At 39.3% G+C, this 20,284-nt stretch overlaps 1 protein-coding gene across 1 annotated transcript in view; it reads right to left on the bottom strand.

The window, feature by feature from the left end:
- Window positions 1-7,576: 7,576 nt before the first annotated feature.
- mei4 (meiosis-specific, MEI4 homolog (S. cerevisiae)) overlaps window positions 7,577-20,284 on the bottom strand; it is a 35,126-nt gene continuing 22,418 nt past the window's right edge. Inside the window, exons 4-5 of the mRNA XM_065268880.1 lie at window positions 13,571-13,702; window positions 7,577-7,984 (exon numbers count right to left, since the gene is read on the bottom strand). Coding sequence (XP_065124952.1) covers window positions 7,691-7,984; window positions 13,571-13,702 — 426 coding nt within the window. The 3' untranslated portion in view covers window positions 7,577-7,690. The remainder of the gene's footprint in view (window positions 7,985-13,570; window positions 13,703-20,284) is intronic.

The following is a 20,284-nucleotide window of genomic DNA, read 5'->3' as shown; positions in this document are numbered from 1 at the left end:
ATGGTCCTTCTTTCCTGAGAGTAGTCAATACATTATGTGTTCAGAAAACGGAATGAAAACAATCAGACCTCTGAGCAGCTGGAGGACAGAAAAAACTCCGACCAATCACTGCCATTCGGTGCGTGTGTAAAGAACCAATCAGATGCCTTCATGTCTCGTGGCCCAGCCCCACTGCGCGCGCTGCCCTGCGTGCACTAATCACGTCATCGTTCCCCGAAATATTCAGTCTCACTACACCGAGTAAGCAGGAGTTTGCAGCACCGGCACAATGGAAGATAAAAAGCAGCCAAAACTACCACTGCCAGCTTTGCTGGTAACTGCTCGCCCTAATAAAAAACCTAGAAAAAGAAAATCTGAGGCAGAAAAGGCTGCAACTAAACAGGTACTGGATAAAGCCAGAGGACAAACTCGCGTAAACATCGGTGGAGCATTTGAACGGTGGAGACAACTGAGGGAGCTGAAGGGCCTGAAAAGCGATGCAGAGGTTGCGGTCTTTCTGCTGAACAGGTAATAATTTGTTTTGCTTCGGGTGGATTTGTTATTTCCATTATAAATGTTACGTTAGGCAACGTAGCTATTTTTGTAGCTAGTATTAGCCCAATGCTAACATTAGATTCTCTGTCGGTGTAAATCAGTTGAGTTACAGGTGAATGAGACATGAAGTCGTTTGGTTGATGCCTATAATGTGTTGAAATACTCGGTTTTCCTGTGACCTGCAGCTGACTCCGACTGTTGATGCGCGTTCATGTTTGTGGGGGCGTAGCTTTGGACGGAGTGCTAACGAGAGGCGGTGGAGCTTAGAAGAGGTGCCGTTTTCTAATTTTGCTAGCTCTCAAACATTACCTACCCTAGCTTTAACATCTTAATCAAAAGACAACAAAACTAAATAAATAAATTCACCTGATATCATCTTGATCATATGTACTGTAAAGTAGCTGTGTTACAATTACAGTTTTTTACGATTGCTTACTATAATTAATTTTTTCCCACAATTATCAAAACCTAACACTCAAGGAGCAAAACACAAGGCTAGATTTGCACAACTGTAAGCACATTGTCAGCTTCATATTATTTGCAAAACATTTCACACAGTGATTTGCAAAACACTAGACACACTTGTATACATTAGACACAGAAATATATCAGATGACACTTCCTTGCAATTCCAAAGCACTGACTGTCAAATGACCACACTATGAGCCAATCTGTTAAACACAGCCATCAGGTGCACAAACACACTGTTGCTAAATTGTACACACACCAATCAGGTTTTAGCACTATAAAAATGCAGCAGGTCCTGCATGAATTCATATGTATTGATGAGACAGGGTTCAAAATCACAAAAGCAAGAAGAAGAGGCAGAATTATCATTGGCCACCGGGCTATAATCAATGTCCCAGGGCAACGTGAAAGTATTTACAGTTTTTTACGATTGCTTACACACTATAATTAAAATTTTCCCACAATTAGCAAAACCTAACACTCAAGGAGCAAAACACAAGGCTGGATTTGCACAACTTTAAGCACATTGTCAGCTTCACACTATTTTCAAAACATTACACACAGTGATTTGCAAAACACTAAACACACTTGTATACATTAGACACAGAAGTCTATCAGGATGTCACTTCTTTGCAATTCCAAAGCACTGACTGTCAAATGACCACACTATGAGCCAATCTGTTAAACACAGCCATCAGGTGCACAAACACATGATTGCTAAATTGTACACACACCAATCAGGTTTAAGCACTATAAAAATGCAGCAGGTCCTGCATGAATTCATATGTATTGATGAGACAGGGTTCAAAATCACAAAAGCAAGAATGAGAGGCAGAAATATCATTGGCCACCAGGCTATAATCAGTGTCCCAGGGCAAAGTGAAAGTATTTCACAGCATGCGGTTCTCCTCCATCATGCCAAAATGGGCCCTTAGAACACACCTCACATTTTCTCATTTTTGGACCGATTGCACCACATTGTCACAGCAGGTATGAAATGCACCAGATACAATACACTGTCATCTGGGACAATGTGTCATTCCACCGCTCTGCTTTGGTCCAGAACTGGTTTCAACACCATCCACAGTTGACCGTACTATACCTTCCACCATACTCTCCGTTTCAAAACCATATCAAAGAGCTTTTCTCTGCATGGCGGTGGAAGGTTTACGATCTCCAGGCTCAGATACCCTTCATTCAGGCCATGGAGGACGCCTGTGACCAAATCGACACTGTAGCTGTGCAATGATGGATTCAACATTCAAGACAGTTCTTCCTGCGTTGTCTTGCTAATGAGGATATTGCTTGTGATGTTGATGAAATTCTCTGGCCAGTTCCAGTTAGGCGAAGAGAGAATGTATAGTATCCCTGCTGAAAAAACAGCATAGACCAGCAACATTCCCATGCTGGTCCATGCTGGTTTGGTGCTGGTTTAGCTGGTGATCACCACCATACCAACACCAAAACACAATTTGCTGGTATGCTGGTTTTTGACAAACCGGGCCCTGTTTTCAAAATTGTGCTTAAGCAATCGTAAAAAACTGTAACCCCGCGATAGTTTGTTTGTCACCCCTACCCCATATTGACACATAAATGCTACATATTAGGACCTTTTTAATGGGTACCGTCCCAGTGACAGCTTGTGAACCTTTTTATTTCTAAAGTATTCTCCTAAAAATAAACGTGCTTAAAAGGTTTTTTCACAGCAAAAAACATTTTTGTTTGTCAAAGAATCGTTCAGTTAAAAGCTCTAATAAGAACCACTGTTTTCTTACATTTTTATAATCTAAAGAGCCTTTATTTCACATTCAGATCATTCAGCCAGAAATGGTTCTTCTTTGGCAATGTCATGCACCTTATTTTTAAAAGTATATCTAGTATTTTTACTAGGAAATATGTGACCCTAGACTACAAAACCCACATTGTATGTATCAAAATGATCGATTTTTCTTTTATGCCAAAAATCATTAGGGCATTAACTAAAGATCATGTACTATGAAGATATTTTGTAAATTTTCTATCAACAATTTTATTTCTGTGAGTGGAAGCAGTGCCAAGAACTCCTTTTGGACAACTTTTTTTTCTCTCAATATTTAGCTTTTTTGCACCCTCAGGTTCCAGATTTTTTTATAATGGTTGTCTCTCAGCAAAATATTTTCCTATAACAAACCATACATTAATGGATAGCTTATTTATTCAGATATAGTATAAATATCAAATGTAAAAAATTGACCCTCATGCCTGGTTTTGTGCAGGGTCACATATACTACAACATTGTGCATGTCATAGTGCAAGTGGTATTTGTTTGAAAGAGAGTTTGAAAAATCACTTTTCAAGCTAAATACTTCACAAACCTTATGTCTAAGAGACCCTGTTGAGCATTTGAATAAAAAACATCATAGATTGAGTCAAAGGTGATATTGAAAGACAGTTTTTCTCGGTTGCTTAAACACTTTCTTGAAAATATGCCTCATATTCTCAAAACAGTAAACACAATTTCATAACATCTCACCCAATACTCCAAACATCCTATTTTCAGGTCAAATGAAGCTCTACACTCAAAACCATTCACTCTTACTGAAAAAACAACATTTTCCCTCAGACATCACACACAAGCTTTCAAAATCACACACACTACAACATAGTATTACACACTGGTGTAATAAATTCAAAACAATATATTCAAAACTGGTAAGTTGCTTGTGGTTCTCCCCTTCAAAAACTTTTTCACATTACCAAAAAAGACACAATCAATAGCACATTTTTATTCATTCATGTGCTACACAGCACAACTGTAAAAAAATTTTTTATTTCTGCCTCAACATCCCATCTTTGTTCTGGGTCAGGCCAGAGAATCTCATCCACATCACACATTATATAACGGTCCTTGCCAAACAGTGAAGGTACAATCCTCTTGCCCTGGCATTCACCTACTGATATGTCGATCTGTATGGAAGGCAATTTGATGCATTTCTTTATTCCAGTAGCATAGTCCAACAGTGTATGCACACTAAAGTTACTATACAGAGCAGTCTTACTGTAAGTACACCTATCTGTTTTCCTCCCTGAAGGCTATGAAGATTGAGGCAACAGTGAAGCGACTCAAATTAGGCTTTACTCGTTGCTCAGCCTCCCTCATAGTCATACCATGGACAAGGACATGGCCAGCTAGAGCGAATTTCATCTGAGACTGCTTGTCACCTTGCCCTTTGTCTCTCTACTCCTCCTCCTCTCCCTCCTCCTACACCATGTCCTCTTCCTCCTCCTTCACCACATCCTCCTTCTTTCCCTCTGCCTCCTCCTCCTCTCCGTCCTCCTTCTCCTCGACCCATTTCTTCATTTCTCTGTGGATCCATTGTTCCAAAGCTCAGTGAACTGATTCAGGCCCTTTTGAAGGATCTGATTGATGTGTGTTCATTTTTGACTTTTAGTGTTTTCACCTTGGTAATTGTTTGCTAATTGAGCCTAAGCTGTGCTGACTTGAGTGAACTGTATTGAATGCTAGTGCTTTCTATATCAGTGGTTCTCAAACTTTTTCCGCATGCGGCCCCCCTTGTGTACGGTGCATTCCTTCGTGGCCCCCCAAAGAAAATTTATGACAAAAAAAATTTTTTTAATTAAACAAAACATATTAAGTTATACAAAGTAGTGTTTTTTTTAGGTTTAATTACACAGAATTAATGATAAATGAATTTATTTTATAAAATGTCATAAAACTGGGGCCCCAGACCCCAGTTTGAGAACCACTGTTCTATATGACCAGATGGTGTAGGCACTGAGAAATGTAGAGATTTGTGTGTAGAGTTTTGAAGTAACAGTTAACCAAATTTGACTCATGTTTTAAAGCAGGGAAGTAGCATTAATAGTTCAGCAAAATGATTCTGCTTCTTGAAAAATGGCGTTATGGTTTTGAAATTTTAGTTCAAAAGCCTTGTTATAGTGTTTTAGCAATCGAGAAAAACTGTAAAAGACCTCAGTAGATTATAAAAGTGCGTGAAAAGGAAGTGGATGTCAAAGTTTAAGTGTCGAGATGCAGGCATCATTGAATTTATTTTAGTAGACTGAAGTGATGAGGATCAATGAATGATTGTGGACAATGTGTTGCTTGGATAAATCAAGAGGATGAGACAAAGCAAATGAAATATGAGCACATCTGCCATTCAGAGTGTCATAAGAAATGCTTTGACTTCCAGCAGAAGGGATGAATTAAACACGCTGCATACTGTACTTGGCTTAGGAGATGAGAGAGGGTCTGAATTACAAACAATACTAGGAAGGAGCCAGACTGGAAAAACGCCCACTATCGGTTAAACAATAAAGACTGAAAGCTTTGAAAGTAATTGAATGTTTAAATTAAATAGGCGGCCAAAGTAGTGCTAATAAAACGGAGCTGATGATTGTATTTCTTGGCTCTAAACATTTCAACTGCTGCATTTTGTACCAGCTGATATTTTTTTATAGAGCTATATGTGAAACACTGTTTTACAAAATAACCAAGGAACTTGTGATCAAATAAAATGATAAAAATGAGAGAACAGCAATGTTTGTTTGTTGTACAAAGAAACATTACAATTACAATGTATGAATGTTACAGGAGTAAAAAAATAGTAGGAATTCTACAGGTGCTTGTTTGGAAAGACTTCTGCGCATCTGCATCCACAGGACATCACACTGCTCTTGTGTGATTTTGGTCCACTTCAATTTCAGTCTCTTCCACAGTTCGGTGACTGTAGTGGGTTTCTTAGCCATAACTTTGTCACCAATGATTTCCCAGAGATTTTCAATCGGTATTCGATCAGGATTCTGGGCTGGCCATTTCATTTTTTCAATATTTTCAGCTTTACCCGTTTGCTGTCTGATTGGGCGATAAACACAGGGAAGGAACAGCATGTTACCGCAGGAGGTTCTGATAAACCCTTTCATTCACTTTTTCCAAGTAGCTGGATAAGAGGCCCAACCCTTGTTACAGAAAACATCCTCCAAACCATGACACTTCCTCCTCCACCTTTCACTGACGTCTTTACACACATTGGGTTAAGACTTTCCCCAGTTTGACAACGGACATATTGTTTCCCATCAGACCCAAAAAAATTCAACTTACTTTCAACGCTGAAGTAAACTTCTATTTCATAAAACTCGATTATAAAATAAGCCATGGTTATTTTGTTAAGTCTGGCTTATTGCCGGTGGATTTCGTTTCATAAAACAAACTTGAACTAGTTCAACCCCGGTTACTATGGAAACTTATGCTTGGAAACTAGCCTGGTCTGGGGCAGGCTAACTGTCAGCCTCAGTTGTTGCTTAACTAGACTTCCACTAACACTGAACTGTAAATGCAATGATATTACAGCTGACTCTTTGACATTTTATTTGACTTTATTAACTACTATCAATCTAACAATTAAAGAAAATCAACTTATATATTAAATTTAATAAATTCTGCTACAATAATAATTATTAAAATATAGACATGTGTTTCATAATATGGTATGTTATATGCCTATCAAATGTCGAAATTTGTATCTACTTTTAAGATTTTAAGATGTCAACATTTGTATCTAAATTTAAGATGTATCTAAATCAGTATAATTGCAATGTATTGATGAAATATATTTTTTTTAATTCAGATTGTCTGTCATACAGAAAGGAGATTTAATTGAAAATATACAACACACACAAGTCAAGTACAGTCATTTAATTTTTTATGCTTGGTGTGCATAAAATGCACATTATTTTAAAGATCTACAAAATTTTTATCTTTCTGTAGTTGTTATATTAATGCACCTCTGTGAACTGTCTTGAGAAAAGTCTTGATGGCATTTTCTTGTTGTTTAATCTCAGTATAATGCCTGATAAAGCACTGTTTATAAGCGCACATGTCTGCTTTGTTTACATGTGAACGCTGGTAACCTCTCACTCTCCGTCTCGTTCTCTCAAAACACTAAAGCACATTTAAGTGACAAGTCAATTTTAAGTTGATTATACATAGGCGATATCTAAAGAGAAATAATTTATATCTTATTTTGTTCAAATGAGTGATGCAGCTTTATTTTGTCTTTTTTTAAGTTTGATATAATAAACCAAATGTTAAACCAAAAACCATATCTGTTTTCATTAATTTAAGGGTCATTATAGCTGATGATTATAATAATAATAATTTTATAAAATAAACCGTGAAAATATGAACATCTTAATAGTTTCTGAGACGATTATCATACCGTAAAAATTTAATACCATTACAACCCTAGTTACATTACGATACATTGGTTACATTATGATACGTAGGATATATGGTTAAGTCTTAGCCGCTGTATTTTGCTACTTGGTTGTCCTATGATTTTTCCTCCTGTCTTTATGTAAAGCTCATTTGAAACGATTGCACTATATAAATAAAATTGCATTAAATTGAAAATAAAATGCTAAAATTAACATGAACTAAGATTAATAAATGCTGTAGCTGTGTTGTTCACTGTTAGTTTATGTAGTAAATGGTGCCCAGTATTCAAACTTTACAGTCTCAACATCTCCAAAGACCACAACAATACAGTAACTTATGCTTTATTGGCTATTAACTACATAGTATCTCTTCTACAGTAACAGATTTTATGTTATATCAACCCTTAACATGTTTTTAAACATGTTGAGCTTGCCCGTCCGTATCTTTGCCTATAGACTCTGTTGTTTATATTCAGAGGTTTCCTGTAAGATAAGCTTCAGGAAAATTCTGTCCCACTGGGAACGATGGGCTGCGAGCTTGTGCATGCTCCTGTGGGCGTCCACTTCTGAAGAGACCTCCGATTCGCCACATGTACAGAGAGAAGAGGGGAAACTCGTCTGAAAGACAGAATGCTCGGTTTTCCAGCTGTGTCATGACCTCGAGGCTGACATCATTATGAGCATCAGCGGAGAGCTGCTCCAACACCCAAAAAACATAGAATGAATTCTCATAGCGGATCCAATCCACCAGATGATCCGTGGACCTCTGAACAAAATAAAAACTAACATTACTAAAGCTGTCTGCATACAGTACACTCACATATAAACTATATGGACAACAGTAATAGGACACCTGGCACCAACCGAATTAAATTACATTATAAATACATAGATGTAAATATGAAGTCAGTTTCCTCCCTTTTGCAGCTATTACAGCTTCTCTCTTCTGGAAAGTCTTTCCACAACATTTTGGAGAGAGTCTGTGAGAATGTTTTCCAAGTGTATGAGGTCAGGCACTGAAGTTGGATGAGAAAGCCTGGCTCACGATCTTCATTCCAGTTTATACCGTAAGTGTTTAATGTGGTTGAGGAGGCAAGCCAGTATCATTTCTCCAAACCAAATGTTTTTAAAGACCGTGTTTTGTGTACTGAGACAAGACCCAGCCCTAAACTGTTCCCACAAAGTTAAAAACAAATGTCTTGGTAGCCTTTTTGGCAGTTGCCAAGTGTGATTGGTCACGTCAGAGATCATGTTTCCACTACTCCACAGTCCAGATTTGGCATTTCTTTCAACCAGAACTTGGCTTTACATGGTTTTCTGCTTCAGGGCTGAACTGCTGAAACACTTTCACTTTCCAATAATACCCCTTATACTTGAGCTTGATACATCTGGAGAGGATTATTTTTTATTAACTGTCTTATTGCAAAAATGGCTCCAATTACAGTACTACGCCGAGGGGGCGTTTCCTTTTTTTAATGAAAATATTTATGCATTTTGGCTGTTGATACAACAAGAATGTTTGGGGTCCTATAAACGCACAATTCTGAAGATGTGTTTAAAGTACACTTGTTTTTAAACAATGCCTTGTCGTCTCCGTGTAAACAGAATAACGGTGATTTTTCATGATTTTCACAAAAGTTTGATGCCTTCCAGAAAATGTTCTTCTTAAAATATATAAACATATAATATATCAAATGAAAGAACAGACCCTCTGCTTAAAAAAAAACACGTTTTGTCCTAACTTCATTAGTTCTCTTTTTATCACCTCTCAAATATGGGTAGGTTTCTCCAAAAACACAACATTTTGAGATAATTGCATTTTTGTGAAGAACTTTTGATAGAGATCAGATGCAGAGTGATCCTCAAAACTGACATGGACATAGAGCTGTTTGCCCTAGGCTGATGCGAAAATACTTATTATTGGCAGGGAAGCGTTTTCTCTTAATTGACGAGTTAACTTGTCAATGGTGGGGAAAGAGTTAAAATTGACAATGAATAGTCATAAAAATAAAAAAGAGCATATATACTTTGTCACTTAAAGGAAAATTTTTTAACACATGCAAGCTTTACGTTTTTTTAGACTTTGACAGATGGCCATGGGCAATTCATCTCTACATCTTCAGATTCTGCTGTCATGCTACTTCAGTGCCGGCGCCAGCCGAGCGCTGATGAGGGGGCATCTAAAACAGTGATTCCCAACCAGGACGCCGGGTACGCGAAAAGATTTAGATTTTGCTCTGATCTTATTTACTTTTAATAAAAATGTCTTTTTCGTTTGTCCAGTCATTGATATAAGATTGATTTTTGTGAGGAAAGCATTGTAAAAAGGACAACTTTAGGCCTAAATGTAATTTTAATCTTATCATTAATATTATTAGCTGTCGTGAGTAAATGCCCTGCATGCTCCAAAACACAATAGCAATGTCCAACTCAAGAACGATTTGTGTGTGATTTACTACAAAGGTGCAAATAAAATACACAGGCACAATAATGACATAAGCACATTTCCATAATGACCACTGCAATCTAGTAAGGGCAGCGCAAATTATTACAGAAACCTCGGCAGGACATCGCAAGGAAAATGCGGACTGCGGAGTCTGAAATTCCAGCTAAGTAAAAGCACCCGGAGGACGCAAGATGAAGGGTTAAAGAAGTTTTGAAAAACCTGATTTGACTTCTCCTCGTGACTTCTCCTCCTCTTTTCTTCAGCAAATTAAACATAGCATAGGTTTGGAAAAACTATATATTTTTTATATTTTTAAAAAAGTATGTTCCTCTGGCAAAATGTAATACTCTCCTCACATTAATGTTGCTTCTAAAAGGAAAACTTCTACAAATGCATATGCAATAAGGTCGCAAAAATAACACCTTTTCAGAGCTAAATATCTACTGCGTGTCTTTAGTAAGATCAGTCGTATTTTTAACGGCAAAATTATGGTTTGCGCAAGCTGTTAGTAAATCTGGCCCTTAAAAGGGTCATATGATGAATTTTTTTAATTTGTAAAATAAGTCTTTGGCGTTCCCAGAGTCCGTATGTGATGTTTTATCTCAAAACACCCAACAGATAATTAATTATAGCATGTCAAAGTTGACATTTGTAGGCCTGAGCAAAAATGTGCCGTTTTTGGGTGTGTCTTTTAAAATGCAAATGAGCTGATAAAATGCAAACACTGATGATGGTGGTTTGTTGAAATAAACATGCTTCATCAGTCAGTGATTTTTACTTTAATGTTTAAAATTAATTAGTTAATCAATATTACTAATTATTTGTCTTTAAAACACAACTTTGGTTTAGTTTCGATGAAGGGGTACTTGAGCCTTACTGATAGGGCTGTGGGGGTACTTAGGGCTAAAAAGGTTGGGAACCACTGGTCTAAAATACCAGAGGGGGCGATCACATGAATGCATAATTCCCCCAGCTAGAAAATACATAGGTTTGGTACATTAAGTTTTAACGTGTTATAAACAAACATCTCTGTAATACAACCACAAAAACCACAGCTATAGTGAGCAACGTACAGAGCTCTGAACAATACAACAACAACAAAAAACCGCATACCTAACATTACATATTAGCACAACACTACTCATTTGAAGTTCAGACCCAGAGGTAGTGGCAGTTGCTGTAGTTTCTTTTTAATCCATTTTCGAATGTCCATGGTGAAATTAGTTAATGAAATATAAAACCTTGAAATTATGAAATGTTCATACTTTCAGTTTGCTTTCAGTAACTGTTAGTTTAAGAAATTTAACGTAATGGTGGGGGGCAGTGTTGGCAAGTAGAGTTGATGGTTTTCAGCCCAAAAACGGTCCAAACGCAACATTTTATCAACATTTTGGTTCAATTTGATCATATAACGTATATTTTAACTGCCACAAGTAATGCACCATAAGCTAGCGATTAAGCAGAGAACCACAATAGCAAAATGACAATAACTCGTTTACATATACAGCTATGCTGTAGGATAGGCTAATTCAAATTCGTTAATTATAAATTCAACAATGTCTGTTTTTATCTATTTACTCCTGATAAACAGGTGTGTGAGAGAGAGAGATCGTACAGGCTTACCTTTAACGTTAAATGCAGAACAATAATAGGCTGTTGGTTGTACGTTAACTTGCAAGGATGCTGAAGAACATGAACATCTGAACTTTTCAAAACTATGTACAGTCTGGCTGAAGTTCATAGTGCCAGAATTGACTTAATGACAGCCGAACATTTGGATCTGTGCACCTGAAATGCTCCGATAATTCATCCACGCCACGGCATTAATTGATGTGTGACAATCCGGAGTCCGGTTTGCAGAACTTGCAGTACTATTTTCCATATATCCATTGCTACAGGGCAGGCCCAGGTCACTCTGCCACTTCTGTCCGTAACTTTTTATATACTTTCCCACTTCGACATCCTGATTTCCCGCTGAGACTCAGAACGCGGGCTCATTGTCGGCGTGCGTCAAGCCATCAACACAAAAGGCTCGTTCAACTTCATGCACCGCTGCAAGAACCAACAGCCGGATGACGTCAAAGTACCGCAAGAACGATTCGAGAAATCATACTAAGTGTCATTTCGTCTCGCTCTCACTGCATTTTGACGTCTTCGCCTGACAGTTTTAGCGGCGCCGCACGAAGTCGAACAAGCCTATACACATGAGTGGGCGTGTGTCACGGTAGAATACATGCACACTTTTTTTTTTTGTTTTGTTAAATAATTAGACTATAAAATTCACTTTAGGAAGACAATACACAAGGCAAATGTGATTTTTAAATAGCGCATTTTATCATTAAAATCCCATTCAACATTAATGGTGATCTGAGGGGCGCCGGCCCTGTCCCACTTCATCACAAACATTATAAAATGAATGTGTGTTGACTTTACCCCTGCACTTTTTGTACGTAATTATCAGACAATTAAAGTCCATTAATAGAAACAGTTTCTCAGAATCCCAACATGTAATGCTCATTTGAATGGAGGCCGCCATTATGTTTCATATAGCGCGTTCTTGGTCGATGACGTGTAATGTTTGTTGCGAAATATTACTACAGTTTACTATTGTAAGTACTATGGTATCTTCTATAGTTGTTTATGTGAGAATGCTTTACTCCCATCTTCTTACCTTGCAGATCATCTTTATTTTGATCATCTTTATTTTGCATGTTTTCACTATTGTTTATTCTTTTTTTGTTGCTCTACGGTTCATGAAAGGTCTGAACAGAAGATGTTCTTGTATTTTTAATGGCATGCAGATATCAATACCACATAGTGCCACCTACTGTCTGTGTACATATAAACTCTCATCTTCTGTTTCACATCATTTTACAATCAACTAATTAAAGACTTGTTTACGTGTTTACCTCGATATAGTTTTAATAGAAGTTTTGATTGCAACCTTTTAACCTCATGTGTTGTGATATAAACAAAATGGCTGAATGGAGTGCGAGCGAAACTTTTTTTCAAAGTTTATTAAATCTATGACATCTGTTCAAGTTTTCATTTCACATTCATGTAGCCAATCCTAGTGTTAATCTATTACTCCATACACGTGTTTATCGGGGTACCTTTAACGCATCTTGAGCAAAGTTTACAAAATGTGTAGTCCAGGGTCACTTGTAGTAGATAACCTACCTTATCATTCATCTAAATAAAATAAATCCAGATGCTTTTGCAGTACTCAGGCACAGGCATGTAATGATTCTCTACAAAGTAACATCGCCATCTACTGGTATGGCACGTGAAATACAGCATTTTTTGTAATTTTCACAGATGTGTGTAATGTGGATCTTTTGACAACATTGTCATGTGTATATTTTTCAAATACGTAAAGGATTTTTATTTTATTTTTTACTACATTGTTGTAACCTTGAATTCCCTGAGCTCCTCAGAACGACCCGTTCTTTAATGAATGCTTATAAATGCAGACTTCATGGCTTGATTTACTCTACCTGTGGTAATGGATCTTATTAAAAACAACTAAATTCAGCAATAAGGAGTTGTGTGCTATTACTTCTGTCCGTATACATTACATTACATTATTTATTCATTATTTATACGTTTTATTCTGTAAAGATAAAGACTTGTTAATGTTTAATGTTCATTTAACATTGAGCAAACTGTGGCTTGTAAATAACATAAATGTAAATCTATAGGTAAGTTTTAACAGTGTACAGCTGCTATGCAACAATGCAAAATTGTTAGAAATAGAAATTGAATTGATTTTACACATGTACATCGGCCAACAGAAAGCACGGACCACTAGGAATCCCCCAGTGGTCCCACTGGTTAGTACTGTACATCACTGAATGACTGTTACTGTATATCCACGCATGGTTGTGGTAATGTGGTGAAACTGACCTGACAGATGTCCCACAGGTGTTGTGACAGCTGAACAATCTGTGCCATGAGGAACTGAACAAGAGCGACTCTCATGACACGACTTTTTCCCAGAGCAATAAGACATTCAGACAGCAGGACCTTCACTGAAAACTAAGAAAAGATACACATCAGACATACAGTATGACCACAGACTCAACATGAGCATTACAAATAATCTCACACAGGATTTCCTAAAAACACTCATGTGCAAATAACTATGTTTATATAACTGGACACATTTTCATTAAATGAAAAGAATAGTGGACCAAACAAATCATGCAAATAGTCTGTCCAACAGAGGAAAAGATGTGATCAAACTGAAACTGCAAACACTAAAAGCACCGTTCACAACTTTGAAGCAAGCTTTGCTTTTTAGTGACTGTATAATTTGGTAATACTTACGACTGTAAAATCTGAAAAAAACCCAATGCTATAAACACAGACCTCTATTTGAGACTTGGAGTTACAGTGTATGTCTGCCCAGTACAGTATAATCTTTCTGAGGTTACAGTAAATGAAGGTTTGTGTATTTTTCCATCTAAAAGAATATTCACAAACTCCCTTAAAGGAACAGTACACCCTAAAATAAAAATGATATAGACTGTATACTGTATGACCTTTCATAAAAAAAAGATTTGACACTTATTTACAGAAAACATTAAAAATCCCAATAGAGTTATATTTTATGATGGTTGCATGTGCTATTTTGTGGCCTCCTCCTGCTTGCATTGTGAAAAGCAGTGGTGTAACAGTAAATAAAATCAACCGCTTGGTAGATACCTCAGTTTTTAAGTCACGGTTTGGCTTAATTTCAGTACAGTTACAGGGAAGAAATGCAAAACATATTACTTGTCGTTTATTATTAACATTTGTAAGCATCAGTTTACATTACATGTCCGTATATTGCGTGTTTACATAGAAAAGCAATGGAAAAGTAGCGCACCAGAGGTAAATGATTTACTTTATTTTACATTTTTGTTTTATTATTTACTTCAAGTAGGGCTGCAAAATGATTAATCATGTAATTTTTTGCAGAATAAATCATTTCTTTTACATCATATATGTGTGTGTACTGTGTAATAATTATTTATATAGAAATACACACACATGCATGTATAATTTTAAGAAAACATCTATTTATATTACGGCTGTCAATCCATTAAAATATACTACCGGTAGTCAATATTTTAATTGGATCCAACCATTTCATAAAGTTGTCTTATACCAATTCCCAATACCCATTAACTTTGTTGATCCACTTTAAATGTTGACTAGCATGTTTAATCTAGATGAATCGCATGATTGTCAACTTTTTAATACGTTCTAAATGTACCTTAATTTAACAATTTTTACGTTTTTAATACTTTAATCAACATTGGCATGGACAAAATGGATGCTTTATGCAAATGTATGTTTGTAATCAGTGAAAGAGTCAGCAAAAAATCCATTGCTGTTTGATTGACATTGAGACACAGACAGTTTAATTGTCTCGCTCCAGCTGCTCATCATTACTTGCTCTCCATAAAAGACTCACTCAGCTCTCTGTTGCTCGCCAGATCCTCACTCTATGTTTGCCTCTCGTGTTGTTTGGATTACTGTGTCGTCGTTGATTACCGTGTCATCGAGATGGGTTGTATGTTGTAGCTGTCGTCTTCGTGTGGATGTTCCTGTGTTCAGCCTGGGTTTTCACCACTGCTCACCACTCCACCAACGCTGCCATCAACATCACCGTCACCAACTCACCATCATAGTCTGTCGCCACCAATGCCAACAACACTGGACATTTTATTGCCTGGCCATTTATTCAGTCTTTTATTCCCTTGTGTGTTTAATAAATTGTGTTTTCACAGACATTTTGACAGCCCTAATGTATATATTAAGAATTTATAATATATAATATAAATTATACATTAATATAAAAATGTATATACGCATGTAAATATTTCTTAAATATATACTTGCATCTGTGTGTATTTATTTTTACATAATTATTATACATCATGCACACACATACAGTATATGATGTAAACAAAAACCTTTTATTCTGCAAACGATTAGTTGCGATTAATAGTTTTGTAGTACTAATTTGAACAAACACATTGACCCTCATCAGAAGGCCTCATACAATCTCGCAAACATAATAATCAGAATAATACGATTAGACTTTACTTTTATGATTTTGAAACATCATCAGGGAATCTGCTACAGAAATATCATTAAATAATACACTGTTTGCCAAACAATGTTATGCTACAAGCTAATCATAATTTAAAGTAGAGCAATTACAACTACAGACCTTCATGAAATATAGTCAGTCCCACTACAAGGGGTTTGAGGAAAAAGTGGGGTAAGAGGAGCATGTGGGAATGTTAATCCACCCATACATTCCTCATGTGACTACTGTATATACAGTACTGTAAGCAGGGAGTATTTAAGTACGGGAAAAACATGCTTGGTCCCATTGAATGTAAAGGGTCAAATAGTGGTTAAGTGTTTCTGCACACACAGACAGCTGGATTTCACATTAACACCGCTACAAAATCAAAACCAAGGCTCTTTAAAAACCAAAAAATTAAGACAAGTAAAGGTTAGATTGAATCGGCTTTAAATGTTTGTTTTCAGTTTTAATGACAGGACAGATTGTGGAGGGATGTGCCCGAGACTGAAATAACATGATAAGAGTGATAAGCTATACTTACTGTCCAGGAGGAAAAGTGGGAGATAAAATCCTAGGAACTCTACTAGGAAATGTTGACATTTGAAGAGCAAAGAGAGAATTCATATTATCCGAAAAAATACAAAGTGCTCAGAAACAGCTGAAGAAATTATTTAGAAAAAATTGAAGGTGCTCTTTGGTATAGGTTATACTGTGAGGGTTTGAGACAGGAGACAAGAGAACCCAAGTGCAGGCGACATCGGGGAGTGAACAATGAACATTTATTAAATAAACCAGAAAACCAAAAAGCCCACGAGGGGGCAACACAACATTGAAACATGAAATAACGGCACTGACTAGACAAGAAACATACTGATGAAAACTATAACTGAATAAACACGATAAACTACAAGACATGACTCGATTCAACACAACGATCCAGCACAAGACAAGAGACAAGAGGAGATTAAATAGGGAACTTAACAAGGATGACACAGGTGCAAGGAATGAACTAATAATGAATAATTAACAGGGAGAACAAGGGGGCGGGGACTAGAGACGAGACACCAGAGGCCATGCCACACTTATCAAGGCATGAACCTCCACATGAAACAAGAGACTGTCAGAACTCTGCCACCACAATAAAACATAAATATAAAACAGACTCTCGTGGCAGAATCCTGACAGTAGCCTCCCCCAAAGGAGCGACTACCAGACGCTCCTCAGGGGAACACACAAGACAAGACCAAAACACTAAACAAAACAAACATGAGTCCATGTAACACAAATGACAAAGTCCATAAAACAAAAGTCTGTAGTCACAGCTCCGCGGGATGAATCAACCGCGAGAAATGTGCGGGACAGGACAACGGCGCAGGCTGCGGCGTCTCCGGCTGCGCAGAACGCGCAGGCTTCGGCGGCTCCGACCGCGCAGGACGCGCTGGCTTGGGCGGCTCCGGGCACGCTGATCGCGCTGGCTTGGGCGGCTCCGGGCACGCTGATCGCGCTGGCTTGGGCGGCTCCGGGCACGCTGATCGCGCTGGCTTGGGCGGCTCCGGCCGCGCTGACCTGCGCTGGCTTGGGCGGCTCCAGCCACACTGGACGCGCTGGCTTGGGCAACTTCGGCTGCGCTAGATGCGCTGACTTGGGCGGCTCCGAGCGCGCTAATCATGCCGGCTTGGGGAACTCTGACCACGCTGGACGCGCTGGCCTTGGCGGCTCCGGCCGTGCTGAACGCGCTGACTTCGGCGGCTCTGGTCGCGCTAACGCGTCGGCATAGGCAGCTCCGGCGGCGCTGAACGCGCTGACGTCGATGGCTCCGGCGGCGCTGAACGCGCTGACACCGACAGCTCCGGCGGCGTTGAACACGCTGGCTTCGAAGCTTCGGTCGCGCTGGACGCGCTGGCTTCGGGGACTCCGACCGCGCTGAACGCGCTGGGTTCGGCAGCTCCATATGCGCTGAACGCGCAGACCTCCCCGACATCGCTGCTGGGTTCAGTTCTGGCTGGATCGTTCTGTGAGGGTTTGAGACAGGAGACAAGAGAACCCAAGTGCAGGCGACATCGGGGAGTGAACAATGAACATTTATTAAATAAACCAGAAAACCAAAAAGCCCACGAGGGGGCAACACAACATTGAAACATGAAATAACGGCACTGACTAGACAAGAAACATACTGATGAAAACTATAACTGAATAAACACGATAAACTACAAGACATGACTCGATTCAACACAACGATCCAGCACAAGACAAGAGACAAGAGGAGATTAAATAGGGAACTTAACAAGGATGACACAGGTGCAAGGAATGAACTAATAATGAATAATTAACAGGGAGAACAAGGGGGCGGGGACTAGAGACGAGACACCAGAGGCCATGCCACACTTATCAAGGCATGAACCTCCACATGAAACAAGAGACTGTCAGAACTCTGCCACCACAATAAAACATAAATATAAAACAGACTCTCGTGGCAGAATCCTGACAGTAGCCTCCCCCAAAGGAGCGACTACCAGACGCTCCTCAGGGGAACACACAAGACAAGACCAAAACACTAAACAAAACAAACATGAGTCCATGTAACACAAATGACAAAGTCCATAAAACAAAAGTCTGTAGTCACAGCTCCGCGGGATGAATCAACCGCGAGAAATGTGCGGGACAGGACAACGGCGCAGGCTGCGGCGTCTCCGGCTGCGCAGAACGCGCAGGCTTCGGCGGCTCCGACCGCGCAGGACGCGCTGGCTTGGGCGGCTCCGGGCACGCTGATCGCGCTGGCTTGGGCGGCTCCGGGCACGCTGATCGCGCTGGCTTGGGCGGCTCCGGGCACGCTGATCGCGCTGGCTTGGGCGGCTCCGGCCGCGCTGACCTGCGCTGGCTTGGGCGGCTCCAGCCACACTGGACGCGCTGGCTTGGGCAACTTCGGCTGCGCTAGATGCGCTGACTTGGGCGGCTCCGAGCGCGCTAATCATGCCGGCTTGGGGAACTCTGACCACGCTGGACGCGCTGGCCTTGGCGGCTCCGGCCGTGCTGAACGCGCTGACTTCGGCGGCTCTGGTCGCGCTAACGCGTCGGCATAGGCAGCTCCGGCGGCGCTGAACGCGCTGACGTCGATGGCTCCGGCGGCTAGAGACGAGACACCAGAGGCCATGCCACACTTATCAAGGCATGAACCTCCACATGAAACAAGAGACTGTCAGAACTCTGCCACCACAATAAAACATAAATATAAAACAGACTCTCGTGGCAGAATCCTGACATATACGAAAAGTGAAAAAAAGGGAATCCAAGGCACTCTTCGTATTTAAAAAAAATTACAAAAAGCCTTTATTTAGACATGGCTATATAACATTAAAAACATTAAACTGGGCAGCAACCTACGCGTAGCGGCATAGATAGCCTTTCTTTAGGGTATGCTGATCAAACAAACATTTTCACTTTAAACGTTAAATAATCACAAACACCTGAATGACACAGATAATGACATCACAAAAGGTAATGAATTCCCAGATAAACAATACAAGATGACGATAGTCATGACGATAGTTGGCAAATGGTTATTATTATTACCATCATAGTTTTACATTAACATGCATGTTAATCCTAAAGAGGATTCCTTGTTGCACGCACCTGCACTTAATGCGAACGTCTTGGACTCCTTCTAGCACCAGCGCATCATGAGCAGCTGCGCGTCTCTCTGTCTCACGTGCATGCGCTCTCACATCTGTTTGAAGTCTAAACATAAACTAAAGTAGTAATCCTTATGTATTTGTTCAGTTTAATGTGTTTCATGCGAGCTTCGGCAAACTATCCTTTTTGTTTAAAATATAACCCGCTGCATATTGGCGCCTCTCTCACTCTCGTGCACGTGCAGAGAGCTGCGCTCTGTCCGAAGTCAGTTTACTAGGTAGTAATCCTGTTTATGATATGCATTCAAGGAGTTGTAGCAATACATTCCTTATTTTTAAAATATGATCGCGTTCCGCTGGGCCGATGTGTTTAAAGGCACCTCTAAGAGCACCACTGCTTGACATGTGTAGCCTTCTGCAACAGCACTAAACAAATGCTTTGAATTGTTTGTATGTGTGTGAGCGTGTGTGCGCGCATGTGCATGTTTTAACAGTCATTACGTAATCATGTTAAATAATCAGGATTATGATTTTTCCCATAATTGAGCAGTCCTAGCTCTGATCAGAGAGGTTGTTAGCATGCAGAGGGTTAAAACCAGCGAATGTCTTATTCTCGCTCCCTGGCACACAGAGCGCCTGGACTTTCATGACGCGCTCTGATTAATTGCATCAGTTTTAAGAAGGCTGCGGTCATGACGGTGTTGCTCCACCACCGTCAGATATTTATAAAAAGCAATAAAATAAGACAACTACAGGGTCAACTGCATTCCTGAGGACCCCATTTTCAAACCTTCAGCTCTACTGCATGCTTCAAGATCACTCAAGCTCCTGTATGTTTGATATTTTCTCTTAAACTTGTTAATATTTTTTGACACTGCTACTGTGACAACCATAACATGTCAACAC

The sequence above is a fragment of the Paramisgurnus dabryanus genome, chromosome 12, assembly GCF_030506205.2.
Source record: "Paramisgurnus dabryanus chromosome 12, PD_genome_1.1, whole genome shotgun sequence".
NCBI classification, from domain to species: domain Eukaryota; kingdom Metazoa; phylum Chordata; class Actinopteri; order Cypriniformes; family Cobitidae; genus Paramisgurnus; species Paramisgurnus dabryanus.
The sequence above is the reverse complement of the archived record's forward strand: the minus strand, read 5'-3'. Positions and strand labels throughout refer to the sequence as shown.